Source organism: Limulus polyphemus, unplaced genomic scaffold (genome assembly GCF_000517525.1).
Source record: "Limulus polyphemus unplaced genomic scaffold, Limulus_polyphemus-2.1.2 Scaffold2203, whole genome shotgun sequence".
In the NCBI taxonomy this organism is placed as follows: Eukaryota; Metazoa; Arthropoda; class Merostomata; order Xiphosura; family Limulidae; genus Limulus; species Limulus polyphemus.
The window spans coordinates 133,829-151,001 of NW_013667813.1; the positions used below are offsets into that span (position 1 = coordinate 133,829).

Here is a 17,173-nt window from a genome sequence, read left to right on the forward strand (position 1 = left end):
AACATAACAGCAAATGTACAATGTTTCGACAAGGTTTTGTCTTATGTTAAACTTATATTAAAGTTTTTCTTCATTACCCATTCAAGCCATCTCCAACCATTATTATACTACTTCTTTAGCTCTTTCCATACAGACTATGATAATTTAACTGGCTTTTTAACTACGGTGTAAATACTTTAAAATAATTTCCTTAGCTTCTTGATCTTGAAAAACTAAAACTCTGCACTGAGATCAATATAGTATTATACATCATTTGATAAATTGAAATTCTGTCTTTCTCTTGGTTATAAATAATGTTATAGAAAACATCAGGGAAAACCATTTGCATTTTGTGAAAGATAGGGTGTGGCAAATGGGTTTGACTTTTAATTCTATACCTCCTAAAATTAAGACAGTTGAAGGCTATAGAAATTAAACTTTGCTTTAGTAACATCTCAACTCTAATAAGTAATGTACTGTAAACTCAGAATATCAGAGAGGGGTGATTAAAAAATACAGGATGGGTCAAGATTGTGCAAACAAATGTCACAATTCCCATATAAGGGGAGATTGAGATTTATTTAAATATTTCCTTTTAAAATTAAGTGAAAACTTGTATTAAAATTTTTATTTATTAATTATGTTTTGATGTCAAGTTTATTCATTGATCATAAAGTAGTTTAATTAAATTTTGGATGTAACTCTGTAAAATATTGTGACATATGCACGTTGATCTACTCATAGTGTGAGGGTTAAACTAGAAAATCAAACCTCAGTTTGTATCTATACAGTACAATTTGTAAGTAATATACTACATTTTGTAGGATTATAGTTACTCCCATCATACATGTTCATGTAAGCATATATAAGCTTTGCTTCATTTAAATCAGATATTCTAGATTTTTCAGTTTGACCACTGTACATGTCACATATCCCTTAAAGATATATAACATGTTGTGTAGTAAAATGTACATTCACTTGCATTTGTTATTGTCTGTTTCTAGATTGCTCAGCATGGATAGAAGTGACATGTTCCCAAGGCACATCTTGGACTACTTACGATTTTGAAGTTGTAAGAAAGAAAGGTCAACAGATTGGAATTTTGTTCAGACAGGTGAGTTTATATTTAATAAGATAGGATACAATATTTCAAAAGTGTTTTTAATTGTTGTTTTATCATGATCATGCACGTATGCAGGGGAAGTTTGAGGGGGTTCATCCTAACCTCCAATTTTTGTGATGTAAAGAAAATTTTGCTTATATAGTTATAGCACAGCTATTTATGGTACTTTACGTTTTCTACATAGTGTATGTTTTTCTGATGAAGTATTATCATTTTTTGGCTTGAAATAGCCACATGCCCCCAGACCTTCGTAGTATTAGTATGCTTTGCACAATATGTGTTGGCTTTTGATCTAGCAAATTAGAACCCCCGTTTCACACATTCTGCATATGGGCCTGATGATATATAACTTGTATTCTTGAGAAACACTTCAGAAATTTTTATATATAAAAACCAGATCTTGAAACACTTTTCAATAGTCAAGTTAACTTTGATAAGCATAAGTTTACTTAGAAGTTATGAATCTGCATATAATTCAAAATTGAGGTAGTTGATGTTTTAATGTTTAGGTACAATTCATTGAAGTACAATATAAATAGTGCTTAAAATTCTAAACACAATTCAACACTGTATAATACACATACATTCATACTTTTGAAAATATGTGACAAAACATTAAAAAATTCTTTTACATCTAGTGCTACATTTATGTTTATAGAAAAAATCCAAGAATTGAACTTTTCATGCATTTTTATACAACTAAAATTATCAATTTATGTAACCAGAGTTCTACCTTATTTAAGGAAAAATATACAATTAATTACCAGGCTGGGGTTGTGGGATGAGTAAGATGAAGCAGAAATTTCAAAAGCTATATAAACACTTTCAGCTTTGTCTTAAGCATGCGAACAAACCATGTAAATTATACTCTGAATTATTTTAATGTTATTAATTTCTGTGGAACTAAAATATTTTATTTTAGAAATGGTATTGGGTTACAAGTTATGCACTGGAAGCAGCTGAACAGAATGTGTTTGCAGTTGTGCTTAGTGGTGTCCCTGTTACATATACTACCTTTAAAACAAGATTTGAAACTGTTCATGTGGTTATTCATCCTAATATCCTTGTGAGCATACACAAGAGTCCGATTTTGCTATGGTTTGTGCATGATAGAAGTACTTCCTAACATTAATTTTATTCATCCCCACTCTTTCTTGTTAATTTATATTTTTCACCACAATAAATAAAGTGAACCACATAAGCTACAGTATTAGTACTGCACTGTTTTTACATCTAACACACAACAGTATAAAGAAGTTTCTGAATCTGTAAGCTTCTAATATACCATTGTAATAGGCAAGCATATAATATGTTTTCTTCCTGCTTTAGTGGTATACAGATTTAAATATATATATTTTTATTTAGTTCCATACTGTTAATACACATTTCTTTGTTTTAATTGCTTTGCTTCTTCATTTTCTATGATGTATTTTGTCAAAGAAGATATTGCAATAAAATATAGAATCCAGGTTTAAAGGATTATCATTGTAATACCCTTGATGGTTGAACTAACTTTGTCTAAGTACAGCCAATCAATGCTGTGGGAGAACGTAGGTCACAAGGTGATACTGTAAACTGAATGAAGAGGGCAATTTATTTGTTGAATTCAGGCATTCTTTCTTTAGCCAGTTTCTACAACATGATAGTGAAGTGTTATTTAAAGAATGTTATCCTTTAGTTCTAAGGAGGTTAATTCTGAGGGAGAGAAATCTTTAGAGCTAAGTGCAGAGAAGTAACAGTGATTTTCTTTCTATTTGCATAGATATATACATTGTGCTTTCTAGTTTTGTAACAATAAATATTTTACTCATTTACTTACATATGAAGGTACTCAATCATATCATCTATTCAGAACACTCCTCTTATTTCTTGATTGAATCTTTTGTAACTTGCAGATTTGCCTGTTTAATACTTGTCAGGAAATCAGTTGTATCTGAATATAACACACAATGATTTGATCCCATAAATGACTGAGATTATTTTCATCTATTTATTATTAACTGATTGTTTACTGGTGCCATGTAGTGAGTTACACTAAAAACTATTTATAAAAGTAATTTTAGCTTCCCTTACTAAATAGAAGTACTATGAACAAATATGTTTTTTATAATGACTTGTTTGTGTTCTCACAGCTGAGTGCTGACTGCTGATACTACCTGTTATCTGTAGATTTAGTCTGTGGTATGTTAAGTATGAATCTGTGTAAATATTTCACTCTCAAAGGCACAAGTATGTAATTATCTAGAACACTGGCCTGGGAATTTGTTATTTTGCACCATTGTGAAGAAAGAGTGTTCCCTTGCAAGATTCACAAGTTTACCAGTTTGTAACTTCATACATGTAATGAAATATTACTTTATATTTTGTATTGTGTATCTAAAAATTAATGTAATAGTGAAAGAGTTAAGATAGCTCTTGCTGCCCAGTTTTGCAACATTATTTGTAAATTACCTTTTCTGCTAATACTTACAACTTATATCCTTACCTTTATTCATTGTTTGTAAATTAAAAGAGGAGAGTAATGTAACTTGAACAAAATTGTCATTCTGAATGAAAAACTTAAACCTTATGCTATTGGTTCAGCCGATTCAACCAAGTTTGTAAACCAAAAATGATCACAGAGTCTCAGTACTATAAATGTTAATATGTTTTGTGTATATTCACAAAATTGAGGAAGCTTTCAGTAAACATTACTGTTAATTATTTTTATTAATAAACATTTGTCGTTGAATATATGGAGTCAGAGTGTTGACTGCTCTGAGTATTAAGCAATGTTCATTTTGAGATTAAAAATATTTTTTTTCACCTCACAATTGTCAAATTTCATTTGCATAATCTATAAGACCTCTTAAATAAATATCAAATGTTTCTTTCACTAAAACATTATATTTTATGTGTTATTTTCTCTACCTTAAGTCTATATGCATTTGGTCAATTTGGCTGACTTCATAACCACCACGAAAAAACACAAAATAAATCTAAATTACTCTTCTTTCTTTCTAAGATGACTGCAGATTGTAATAGGAAACTACAATTGGTTATCCTAAATAGCTTAATGGTCTTAACAGTATACATCTGTTTATAATAACTTGTATTGTTTTATTGCCCTTTGATCTGTGTCTAACTGATAATCTCTTCTCACAAGTTGGAAATCACTCAATGAATGTGTAGCTTATGTTAACATTTTGTATAATGTAATGCACAAGCTACTCATGAGCTTGTTCATGAGTATACCTCGTGAAGAATGTTTATTTTTTCCATAATCTCAACTAATCTAACCATATCTGACCTAACAAGTTTCTAATTTTTACATTTTAGTTACTTTTATAATAATAAGTAAAGAATATACATGTAAAACAAGGAAAATAGAATTTACTTGGGTCTTGTTTTTTGCTGTCGACTCTTCATGAAAGTTAATCTTATCTTTTTATAGTAATTGTACTAGTACACTAAATATTTTATGTTTAAATAAATAATGCAGCTAAGAATATAGAATAATAACTTGCACAAAGTAAACATTGTCTTATAACTACCATAATCTTATCTGGCTTTCTAACTATACAATAAGAGCCTTTAAAAATTTAGCCAAGCTTGTTAATATGAATATCACTAAAGAAATTTCAAGCTGGGGGTGAAGTATACAACATTGTACAGAAAACAACATTATATAATATGTCATTTGAATGATTTAAAACTTTGGCTTTCTATTGGTTATAAATAATAGAATATTAAACATCAGAGAGAACTACTGTGAAAGAGAGAATGTGACAGGTGGGCATGGCAAGTGGGTCTGATTTTCTGGTGTGTGGCTCTATAAACAAATAAAATTGAGGGCTATGCAAAATTATTTTTGCTTTAATAATATCAATATTATAATTAGTAATTTACATTAAATTCTTCACTTCTCAAAATTGTGATAAATACATAGAGAAGAGGGAAGACCTAGAAAGCAAATGTCATAATTTTCATACTAGGAGAGATTGAGGATTTTTTAATTATTTCTTTATTAAAATCAACTTAAAAGTTAAATAATATGAAAATTTGGTTTACTAACTATGTTTTGATGCCAAGTTTTTTTGTATACAATTAGAGTAAAGTCATATAATTAACTTTTGAATGCAACTCTCTAAAAGATTGTGACATACACTCTCATCTACATGTAGTGAGATGATTAAGGATTCCAGTGATAACAAGAAAGTGTCCATTAGTTGTAAATCATACATTATGCATATACATATTGAGCAAATGGTAAAATCAACAAAAACATTTTGAAATATGTAGTCAGTTATCTATTTAAAGAATATCAACTGAGATGAAAATTGAATCTATTTTTAGATGTGAGGTACTCTCTGGTCTCAATGATATACAAATAGGCATAAACCACAAAGTGGAGTTGGAAAGATTTTGGCATCAGAAACATTGTATGGTAATATTCTTTAAAAAAAAAAAACATTTAAGGTCCAAGTATATCTAATAGGGCTAAAAAAAAGAGACCATATATTCCACGTCTTTGAGAAAGTAGATCATTCTTCTTCTGGGATGAATTGGGAATGAGCAAAAAGTGATAATGTGGGTATTTACATGGAATTGTTTAGATTTTCTGTGAATTAGATAATTGCAGGTGTAACATTGATTTCTGGTGTACAACCCCTTGAGGTGGATTCCTCTACGTGATGAGGGGACCTCCCAGGGAAGGTTCTTTATCTTCAATTTACCTCATCTGGTGGTTGAGTGGTGTCAGGGGCACTGCAACACACCACTTTGGCCAAGAATTCTTGAAGATGGGTGGACTTGGGGTGCCCCCCACAAGGGTCAATCGGCCAGTTTTGTTGGGCTAGGGTCAACTGAGTACTAGTGGTCGGCATTCTCAACGGGTGTTGTGGACATTGTGTCTGATGCTGGTGTTTGGTTATAGTGCTCAAGAAGCCCTGGCATTGCTGCAGTGTTCTTGGTTGGCATTGTAGGACCCCATGGTAGGTGGGGTCATTGGGCACGGAATCTTTCTTATTTTATTATGAATTCCCCAATCTTTGAAAAAAAACAGTTCATTGGAAAGCATCCACGTTTAGAAGACTGTTCTACACTCCTCACCTCCTACTGTTTCTGTCTCTTGTTTTCTCATCATTCATTCTTTAGAAATCATCAGGACAAATGTCTCCCTTTTTCATTCAGAAGGGTTTAGAGGGTCTTGCTGGCTCTCCAAAGTCAATAAAGAAGCTCCATTCTGGAGACATTTTGGTGGAAACATCTAGATTTAAACACAGCAACTACTCCTGAATTCGAAGGCCATTGGGGATATACCTATTGAGGTTACTCCCCATGCGACTTTAAATTTTTCCTGAGGAGTCATGGTTGAAAGGGATTTACGGAATATCCCAGAGTTGGAGATTCTCACTGGTTTCTCCAGCCAAGGAGTTTCTGAAGTGAGAAGTATCTTCATTCGTAAAGAAGGAATTATGCTGCCTACTAATGTACTGATTTTGACGTTTACATCTCCATGTCCGCCTGCCTTTGTCAAATGCCATGGTGGAAGTTGGACTAGGCTGGCTGTCTCTATTTTATCTCTCTGTTGGAACTCGATCCTGCTGTCATTAGTCTTACATTTATTAACGACTGCGTGGAGGCAGTAACTGATTGCATCATTCAAGCAGCTGTTCATTCTATACCCAAATCTTTGACACATTTCCCATGGTATCCTTATCCATGTTGGTATCCAGCAGGCACAGAAGGTTCAGAAATGGGCCTGTGATACCTTTCGCAGGTATCCCACTCTTTCCAACCACATTGCTTTCCAGTGGGCCCATGTCCATGCTTGGCAGGTCAGGCATCAAAGCTGAAAGGAATTTTAGATTAAGTTCACAACTAGCATCTCTTCTATCACCAGTTCCAAAGTCTTATAGGACAAGATTTGAAAGTTCAACGGGAGTTATGTTTCCCATCTGCTTTCAATCTTGCTCTCCAATAGCCAGGAGGTTGTTTATGTACAGAGCATTGCTGATACTCTCGAGAAGAGCTTTTCTCATCTTTCCAACTTTTCTGTTTCTTCCCCCGCCTTCTTGGCCATCAAGTTTCATGCAGAGTGAATGGTCTCTTTCCTTTTGGGCTGATCATCTGTATGACTATAATCACCCCCATAAGCTGGTGGAACTCAAGCTTGAGTACATCGGTTGAACCTAATGATGTTCACTATTAGATGCTGTGCCATATCTCTCCTGCCTCTCTTGCTCTTCTTCTAGTTGTCTTTAACCAAATCTAGCAGGAGAACGTTTTTCCTCATACTTGGTGCCAGGCTGTTGTCCTATCTTTTTCTAAACCTGGGAAGGATCTCAAGATTCCTTCTACTTATTGTCCAATTGCTTTGACTTGCTGTCTCTGTAAGGTCTTAATGCTCGTCTTATTTGGTTCCTTGAATCAAACAACCTCCTCCACTTGGTGTGGGTTCCATCGACAGTGGACCACCTGATTTGATTTGAATCCTCAATCAGGGAAGCCTTCCTCAAGAGAGAACATCTTGTCTCCATGTTCTTTGATCTTGAGAAGGCTTATTATACTAAGTGGAGGTATCGCATTTTTCAGGACATCCACCTGCATGGGTTACATTGCTATTTACCCATTTTTATTCAGAATGTTTTACATGACAGGTCATTCCAAGTCCGTGTGGGTTCGACTTGGAGTCCCTAAGGGCAGTGTCTTGAATGTCTTGCCTTTTTGTGTAAAAATTGACGCTATAACTCAACAACTTCCTCCTACTGTTGCAAACAGCCTCTATGTTGACGACTTCCACATCTTCCACCAATCGTTAAACATGAGGTTTATTGAGAGGTAGCTTGAGGCTGCTCTCAATTGCTTGTTGAAATGGACCACAGCAAATGGTTTTACCTTTTCTTTCTCCAAAACCGTTTGCATGCACTTTTGCCACCAAAGTGGTTTACACCCCAAACCTGAGCTCCATCTTGGTGATGTTGTTCCTGAGGCAAAGTTCTTTGAGATTATCTTTGACCATAAGCTTACTTTCATTTCTCACATAAAGCAACTATTTGTCAAGTTTACAAGGGCACTGAATATCCTCCGTGTCCTCTCTTCTATCTCTTGGGGAGTGGATTAATGTTATATGCTCAATCTCTAATGTGCCCTCATTCGATCCAAACTGCACAGTGGGTTTCTGGTCTATGGTTCTGCCAGGACCTCTGCCTTGAAGATGCTGGATCCCATTCACCATCTGGGGCTTCAGCTCTGCATGGGGGCTTTGTGCACTTCTCCAGTCCAGAGTTTATAATGAACCTCTTCTTAACCTCTGCCATTTGCAATTTTCTTTGCACTAATCTTTGATCCTTACCACAGTATCCCACCTGGGGTTCTGTCTTCCTTCCTCAGTGGGCTATGCTCTTTTAAAACAGATGGTCTGCCATTCTTCCTTTTGACCTTTGTATCCAGGCACATGTCTAAATTGGGTCTGTCATTGGATGATGTTGCTGTCTCCAATGGTCAGCCCATTCCACCATGGCTTATTACCATCTCCACCTGTCATCTTTCTTCTAGTCATCTGAGGAAGGCGGATACTCCCAACTGGAAGTACCATCTTCTATTCGATGAATGTCTTTCGAACCATTCATCTGTTTCTGTTTTTATAGATGGTTCGAAATCATGTGACTTTGGGGCTCTGCCCTGGTTTTTTGTGACTCAGTGGTTGCTCACAGGATCCCCTCTACAGTTTCTGTGTTCACTGCCGATTTGTATGCCATTTCTCTTGCCCTGGATCACATAGAAGCTATACAGTACACTGATTGTACCATTTACACTGACTCTCTTAGCTCTCTACTGTCCCTGGAATTGATTAACATTAGTTCTCACCAATTTTCAAAAATGAGTGGCCCATTTTTCTCATCTTCTGTTTCCATCCAGTTTTTCTGGATACCTGGCCATGTCGTTATTTGTGGGAATGAGCTTGCTGACACTGCAGCTAAGTCTGTCTGCTCTGGTGTCATCACAGCCATGTCTGTCCCACATATAGGCTTTGGTCCTATATTCAATGCCCAGCTTCATGCCTGTTGGCAATTGTCTTGGGTATAACAAAATCATAACAATTTTTCAAGATTAAACCCACCATTTCTCTCTGGCCATCCTGTTTCTGTAAGGATCAGAAGGAGGAAGTTGTATTGGCTAGGTTACACATTGGTCACAGTTTTTTAACTCATTGTTTTCTTTTATTTGTTACTGACTCACCAATGTGTAACCTTTGTGACACTCAAGTCACAATAGCCCACATTTTCCTATCTTGCCATTATTATGATCATAAGCGGCTGCATCATTTTCAACATGTACTTTCCACAGGTTTACTACCGACATTGAACGGTGTCACTGGCGATGATGACACTGTCCTACTTGATTGTCTTTTTAGCTTTTTCCAGCCTATAGGCCTTTTTCATTTTATTTAAGTTTTTACCTGATTTTCGAGCTTTGTTTAGTTTTAACCTTGATTTAGTTTTACATTTTATAATTTTTTACTTTTGAGATTTCTACTGGTTGTGAGGCACAAATAGCCTCATTGCTTTGCACCATAAAATGCCAACAAAACAAACAAACAACTGGTGTACAGGAATGCAAGAGTAAGTATGAAATATAGAATGTGAGAAAGAAAATAATTAGTTAACTGCAGAAGGGGAATTAGAAGAATACTTTAAAAAGCAAGAAATTTGGCTAGAAAATTGGCTATATATTGTTGAAGATAGAAAAAAATATTTTGAATAAAGGTTAGAAAAACATGGTTGATTAATATTCAATTACAATAAATTTGAATAATAAAGAAAATAATAAAATATTAATAGAATAGTAAACCATAAACAATTAATATGTAATAATAAAATAGAAGGATAATAAAGATAGGTAAGTTTATGGTTAAAAACTATAATGGAAGATATTTTATGTATAGTACATGACAGTATTAATGTAACAGAACAGTAAAGTGCTTGTGGTTTGACAGATGAAAGCACCATGTGGTGCACTTTAGTGTTTTCTAATTCTATTGTGAATGAGATACCTTCCATATACATATCAGGGGCACATGGGATTTTACATGGCAGTTGTGATTCTTTTTGCATGTTCTGCATTGTGCAGCATTAAGCTGCATTTGTTCACAAACACTCAAACTAATTCATAAATTTAAGATTTTATGCATAAATTGGATACTATTAAATTAGGTATTAAATTTTCATTAAAGATTGTTCATTGCTGTTGCTTAAGCACCACTGTTTTTTAAGATTTTATGTGTAAATTGGATACTGTATCCTATTAAATTTTTTACTAAAGGTTGTTCTTTGCTGTTGCTTCACATAACTCAATAGTTTGAAAATATTTATTAACAAGTTTTTCATTAATTAAAATGATGGAAACAGATGTCAGGGTTTGTATAAGGAGCTGAATTCTTTACAGAAGGTGTCTGTGGCTTGTTGGCGATAAATGTCAACAATAAATGGACAGCACACAATCCACTTGTTTTAAAATAATATATTCAAAACAAGCCAAATGTATGTACAAAAATTCATATCACTATTGTTTACCACAATTGAATCTAGAGCTTTAAATAATTCTCTTTTTCTTGTCAAAAGTCCACATAGGCTAGTTCAGTTACTTTGAACTCAAATGACAAGTTATTTTTCTGTACTTTGTTTCTTACTGCACAATCTGCAATAGATTTGCTTAAGTTACCCCATAGATTACCGCAGTTGTATCCTGAATATTAAAAAATTGTTTTATTTCCATCAAAGTCCACACAGGCAGATTCGCTTACTTTAGAACATCCTATGACAAGACAAATTATTCTCCTTTGCCTCTGTTATTGCAATACAAGCTGTGAAACTCACTTTAAATATTGCTCGTTATGGCTAAATGAACAATCACACAGTCTAACTTTACTGAATGTTTTCTGACTTAACTTGCGCCTGTATACATATGTTGCCCAACTGAGATCTGCAACTTTATACAAACTACGAGATGCTATGATGTACCAATACTCACTTAAGGCAACAAGAAAAATACAGAATGTTTGAGTAATGTGACAACAATTGAACTAGACACACAATGTATGGCTTGTCAACACTCTTGTCATGAAAACAAAACAATTGTTAAATACTAAATCACAAAATAAATTAAATAATAACTTATACAAAACAGTCTTGTATATCCAAGAATAAGCTTGTATTTTTTACACAATGTACAAAGACTGTTTTCAGTTCACACACTAATAAGTCTCCTCATATAGTCATCACCAACATTTGTAGTTCCCTTGTTGGCCTTTCTTCACATTGGACCTCTGGTAGGGCTTCACCTTGACAGGATCTCTTGTCTTCATCTTGATCTTGTCTTGCCTGATCTATCTCTATACTGGCACAGTAGATCTTGTACCTCTTTCTTCTGCTTACTAATCAGTTCGTCACTTATGTTGACATCCTTGTACATCTCACCTCCTCTCAGTGGCCTTTATCTTTTACAGTGAAGTCACTGTCTTCTGGTTCTAAATCTCTAATAGCCACTCCTGCCAGGTCCATTTGTACCGTAGCTGCACCCATAAGGTCTTCTTCCCTCTCGAAGTACCTCATCAACAGATTGGCATGATAGATCTTTGTCTTCCCATTCACTTTCAATTTATAGTGCATTCTGTTGACCACTTTCTGTACTTCAAAAGGTCCTTTCCACTAGAAGGTGAATTTGTTGTTGTCTGTGCGTAGCAGAACTAAGACCGCCTGCCCAACCTGGAAATGTTGATCCTTGGCACTCTTGTCATAGAAGTTCTTGTTACTGCCTTTGATGTGTTTAGCTTCCTCAATAGAACTGCTTTGATAGGTCAAATAGAGTACTCCTTTCTGGTCCTATATTTGTAATTCTCTTTCCATTTTGTATTTTGCTCGACTTTCTCTTGGGCACTGTTCCACAGTTTCAGCAGTGAAGGGCCTTTCTTCTGCACTTTCTTCAGTTTCAGTAGACCTACGTTCAGGATGTCACTTTTTGATACTTGCATGGGCTTGATGTCTTGCTTTATATTCTTCCCTTGAGCTCTTGTAGTGACTGCAGATGCCTCATTAGTCTTCTTTCTGTCTAGTTCCTCCAAACTTCTACTACCTGGTATGTTTCCAGTCACAAAGTCGTATATTGGTACTTTCCTACACATGGCTTCAAGGTCTCCCACATAATAGGGAGTATCCTCATTTATTTTTGCTATGGGAAACTTTTTCACTGTCCCTTCAATTAGCACACAGAGGCATACCTTACCCATTATTTGATCATCAGTTACTAGACTGGTTCTCACTGCTGCATCAAGTGTCTCGAAGTATCTTCAATTTTTTATGTTCTCGACATAGCCTTCACCTACTGGCATGTTGTGATTTGTTGTCAACTCTGAATGTTTGTCACATGCTCCAATCACTATTGGCACTGTTGATACATTTGTTAACTTGAGCTGACCATCAGTCATGCACTGATTAATCACGGAAATAGCATTTCCTTCTTGTAGTAAATCTGATGTGTTGTTTATATTCTCTTTCTTCTAGCAGCATGGTGACAGTCACTCTTTTCTTGTTTCTTGCCAACACCATCTTTGTAAGTAGTTCCAGCTGCATTATGTTGATATTTTTGCTGTTTCTTGTTGGTGATGAACTTGCACTCCTTTTCAATGTACCCTATTTTGTAACAATTATAACATCTCTTCTCCAATTCATCTGTTAAGTTCTTATCACCTTTGATGTACTCCTGTTTCTGGTCAGCCTCCCCTGGTTTAAACTTTTAACTGGTTATTTTTAGACTTTCCAGTTACACTTTCTTTATGAGCTCCATGTTTTTGGGGGCTTTTTCCTTTAGGAACAGTGACATGCCATTTGAGCATGTGATCATGAACTGTTTATGTACTAGTAGATCTGCCTATTCTCAAAATTATTTTTACACTTGGCCATGTCAATCCATCTTGTAAACTGTCACTGTAGACATGCCACAAACTGAAATAGAGTTTCTCTAGTGTCTTCTTTGATCTTCTGATGAAAACTATCTTTAGTAAGTACATAGCATTTCAGTAAGGCCACTTTTAACTTGTCATAGTCCGTGGCATTTTCCTGTGAGAAGTGGGCTGAGAAAGAATGCTCAGTCACCTTTTTCCCAGTTTTTACTTTGAGCAAATCCTTCATATCTTTTCAGTAAAGCATTCATGTCATCTTTCTATTCATGAAATTTGAGCAGCTTGGTTCAGCTGGCCATGATCCTATTGTCATTCTTGGGTCCTTGTTCTTTCTGTTGGGTGAGCTTGGCTATCTCAATTTATGCTCTTATTCTCTCTATTTCCAGTCTCTCTCCTCTCCTTTTCTTTTTTCTCTCTTTGTGCTCTTATCTTCTCCATTTCCAGTCTCTCCTTTCCTTCTTTCTCTCTTTCTACTTTTAGTCTTTTTTCCTGTCCTTTTCTGCCTATACTCTTCTCTCTCTCTAGTTCTTGTTGTTGTTTAACAAACTCTTGTACTTCACAATCTTTGAGCCCAAGACACTTGCCTCTTTCTATCCATTTATCAGAATGTGTTGACATGGTTATATAGCACCACCACTACAATTGTGTGTATATAGGCCTACTTATTTTGCACTGTTGTTCATGTCTTCTACTGTCGTTTACTTCTGTACAATCCTGGCTGGCTCACCAAATGTCAGTTCTATGGGGGTTATGATTCTTTACAGTGTGTGTTTGTGACTTATTGGCAATAAATGGACAACACACAATTTACTTGTTTTAAAATAATGTAGTGAAAACAAGTCAGATATATGTACAAAAATTCATTTCACAACTGCTTACTAAATCTCACATGTTTGCCTATATATAGATGCCATGAAGTAACAATGCTCACTTAAGACAATGAGAAAAATACAGAAGCTTTGAGTAATGTGACATCAATTTACAACAGTTGAACTACACATATAACGTATCACTCCTATCGAGCTACGTAATGAAACTTGTCATAACTATCACTTTTAAAACAATCAACCTTCAACACTCTTGTCATGAAAGCTAAATAATTATTAAGTACTAAGTCACAGAATAAACTAAATATGTCCAACAACAGACCAAAAAATGTTTTGACTAAGACAGTACATAATAATTGTGTGACTTATGCAACTGTTCATTCTAGTTTTCACAACATTACAGGAATACCTGGTAATGGAAGCTTTCTGGAAATCTGTACCAACTACATGTTTTTAAGACTAACCCTGGGCTGTAGTCACTTTTTCATAGCAGGAATGAAAGGGGATCTTCATATGGTAATAATAAATTGTCATAAACTGTGACAAGGTACTTGCTGATGTCACAAGCTGTTTTGGGGCAATTTAAATGGTCATTGAATTCTCTAAGGCATTATGGTAGAAAAGATTGCTGCTCACTCTCCATACATGCAATTATAATTTACAGAAAGATAATTGTATGTGAAGAAGAATGACATTTCGGTTGCTGGTGCGACTATCTTCGAGTACATAACAGATTTTACATATAAGAATTATTTTCTAAAGTTACCAACTCTGACTTGTGATTTCTTTTAAGTTCTTGTCTCCAGTAAGAAAACTCGGTTTAAACAGTTCTATGTTGTTTATTAATAGGTTAACTTCATCCATATCAATTAACTCTCTAGCTACAGGCTTGGCAGAAACAGCTGAGTTTGTGACACTAACTTCACCTTTATAGTTTCTATTACAGTTTGTGTATCTTCTCAATATTTCTCAGGCTTTCAGTAAGCAGTAAGAGCCTTCTGTAGCAAAAAATCTGAATTTTTAATTTTTATATTTTCACTCAAAGTTTTTTGAAGTGTATACTGTTCCAAGTGCAAAGTGACTTTCATGTTAAGATTGAAAATACTTTTTCATCTGAAAATCCTCAAATTTTATTTGCATAATATCAAAAACACCTAAGTAAATTTCAAACTTTTCTTTTCATTAAAACTTTATATGTTATCTGTTATTTTCTCTATCCTAACTGTATAGAAGGTTGGTCAAATTGACCAACCTTGTAACCACCATAAAGATATGAAATAAATCTAAATTATCCTTTTTTCTTTCTAGAATAACTTCAAATTGATTATCCTAAATAGCTTTAAACTCATAACATCATATATCTGTTTCTACTTAAATTTTATTGTTTTATTGCCATTTGAACCATATCTAACTCAGGAAATATAGTACTTACCTGGGTCCTTTTTTTTTTTTTTTTTGCTGTCGACTGTTGAGGAAACTTAACCCTACTTTTTTATACTAATGGTACAACTGCACTAAATAATTTATTTAATTAAAGTACCAAAGAATACAGAATAATAACATTCAAAAAACAGACAATGTTCTGTAACTATCACAACTTTTTTTTACTTTTTAACAATGCAACAAGAGCCATTAAGAATTCAACTAAGCTCGTTGATGTGTTTTCTGTTGGAATAGAATTTGAACTGGAAGCAAAATAAACAATTTTATTTACAGAAAGCAACAGAATATCATATGTCATTTGAGAGATTGAAATTTTGACTTTCTGTTGGTTTTACATAATATAGTATTAAATGTCTGAGAGAACTATCAGCAAATTGTGAAAGAGAGAATTTGACAGGTGGGTGTGGTAAGATCAGTATGATTTGCTATTTTATGGCTCCTTAACTAAATAAGATTGAAGTCTATAAAATTTTTCCTTGCTTGAGCAATGACTATTATAATGATTAATTTAAGTTAAATTTTGTACTTCTCAGAGGGTCAGTAAATAAATTAGAGAAAAGAGAATACCTAGACAGCAAATGTCACAGTTCTTATACTAGGGGAAATTAAGGATTTATTTTTAATATTACCTAATAAAACTTATATAATATTAAAATTTGTATTATTAGCTATGTTTGATGTCAAGTTTGTTCATGTACCTTGATAATAAAGTACTTTATTTAAATTTTGAATGCTACTCAATAAAACTTTGTGACATGTACAAAAATGTATGTCTGTATGGAAAGGTTTACCAGATAAAATGACCACTAACAACAAAACCACAATTATCTTATTAATTTAATTATGAGAACCATGTAGCCCAGTGGATAAAGCACTCATCCTTGATACTGGCAAGCCAGGTTTGAATATAAGGCAGTTCTATATAATTTTCCATGCACTTTTCAGACTGTGATTATTTTACAAGTATTGCCTTCTGATCAGTAGTGCTAAATAACTTATGACAGCAGGTTGCCAAATTTGTACTTTACTAAAACAGAAAGCAAATTAATTAGAATGACAAAATTTCTAACCATTTTACTATTTAATAGGAAGAATAGAAATTATTCTTATGAAACCACTAAAGGCAAAGTGTTTCCTTGCTCAGTGATTAAAACATTCTTGCAAAAGAGGCAAACTACACAAAGATGGCAGCTCTTAGGGAAATGCTGCAAAGCATGTGCCATCCTGTTGAAACTATTTCTAGAAAGTCTGTTCAGAAGAAACTGAAGGTGTTAGTTATTAAAATATACCAAGTTGAAATATTATATCTATAAAATTACACATGCTTTGTGGTGGTCAACTCTTAAGCTTAACATCAAGAATGGGGGTTTTTCTTGTGCAGTTTACATACATTAACACAACTGATGGTGAAGGATGGGGTTATTTTCTTTGTGATGGAAACTTATATACAGGTGTTTGTGCTTAGATGTGAAAGTTGATTTCAGTGAAGCTGCTTTAGTGATTATATTTTGGATTTTGAAAGCTATAGTTTCATTTCAGACTAACTATTATGCAAAACGTATACAAAATACTAAAAAATCTTGTTGAAATACATTTATTTTGTTGTAAAGAAAGATTATTTTATGTTAATTGGATGGAAATGAAATTATTTTACTTTTATATTATTGTTATGTCTCTGTTCGTTTGTTATTTTCCCGTATAAATTCTTTCCGTGGAACTACAGCGATACAAGTCCTTTCTTAATTAAAACTAGTTTATTCTTTCTCGATACAACTTTCTAATACACAGAATTTCCACAGTCACTTTAAACTTAACAATCTTTATAACACACGCTATAAATCACAGTGATTCACACACTTT

General features: G+C 34.0%; 1 protein-coding gene across 1 annotated transcript in view; it reads left to right on the forward strand.

The window, feature by feature from the left end:
- LOC106466243 (PDZ domain-containing protein 8-like) overlaps positions 1–17,173 on the forward strand; it is a gene marked incomplete at its 3' end in the record, with an annotated part of 176,655 nt that overhangs the window by 113,531 nt on the left and 45,951 nt on the right. Inside the window, exon 8 of the mRNA XM_022394222.1 lies at positions 984–1,093. Coding sequence (XP_022249930.1) covers positions 984–1,093 — 110 coding nt within the window. The remainder of the gene's footprint in view (positions 1–983; positions 1,094–17,173) is intronic.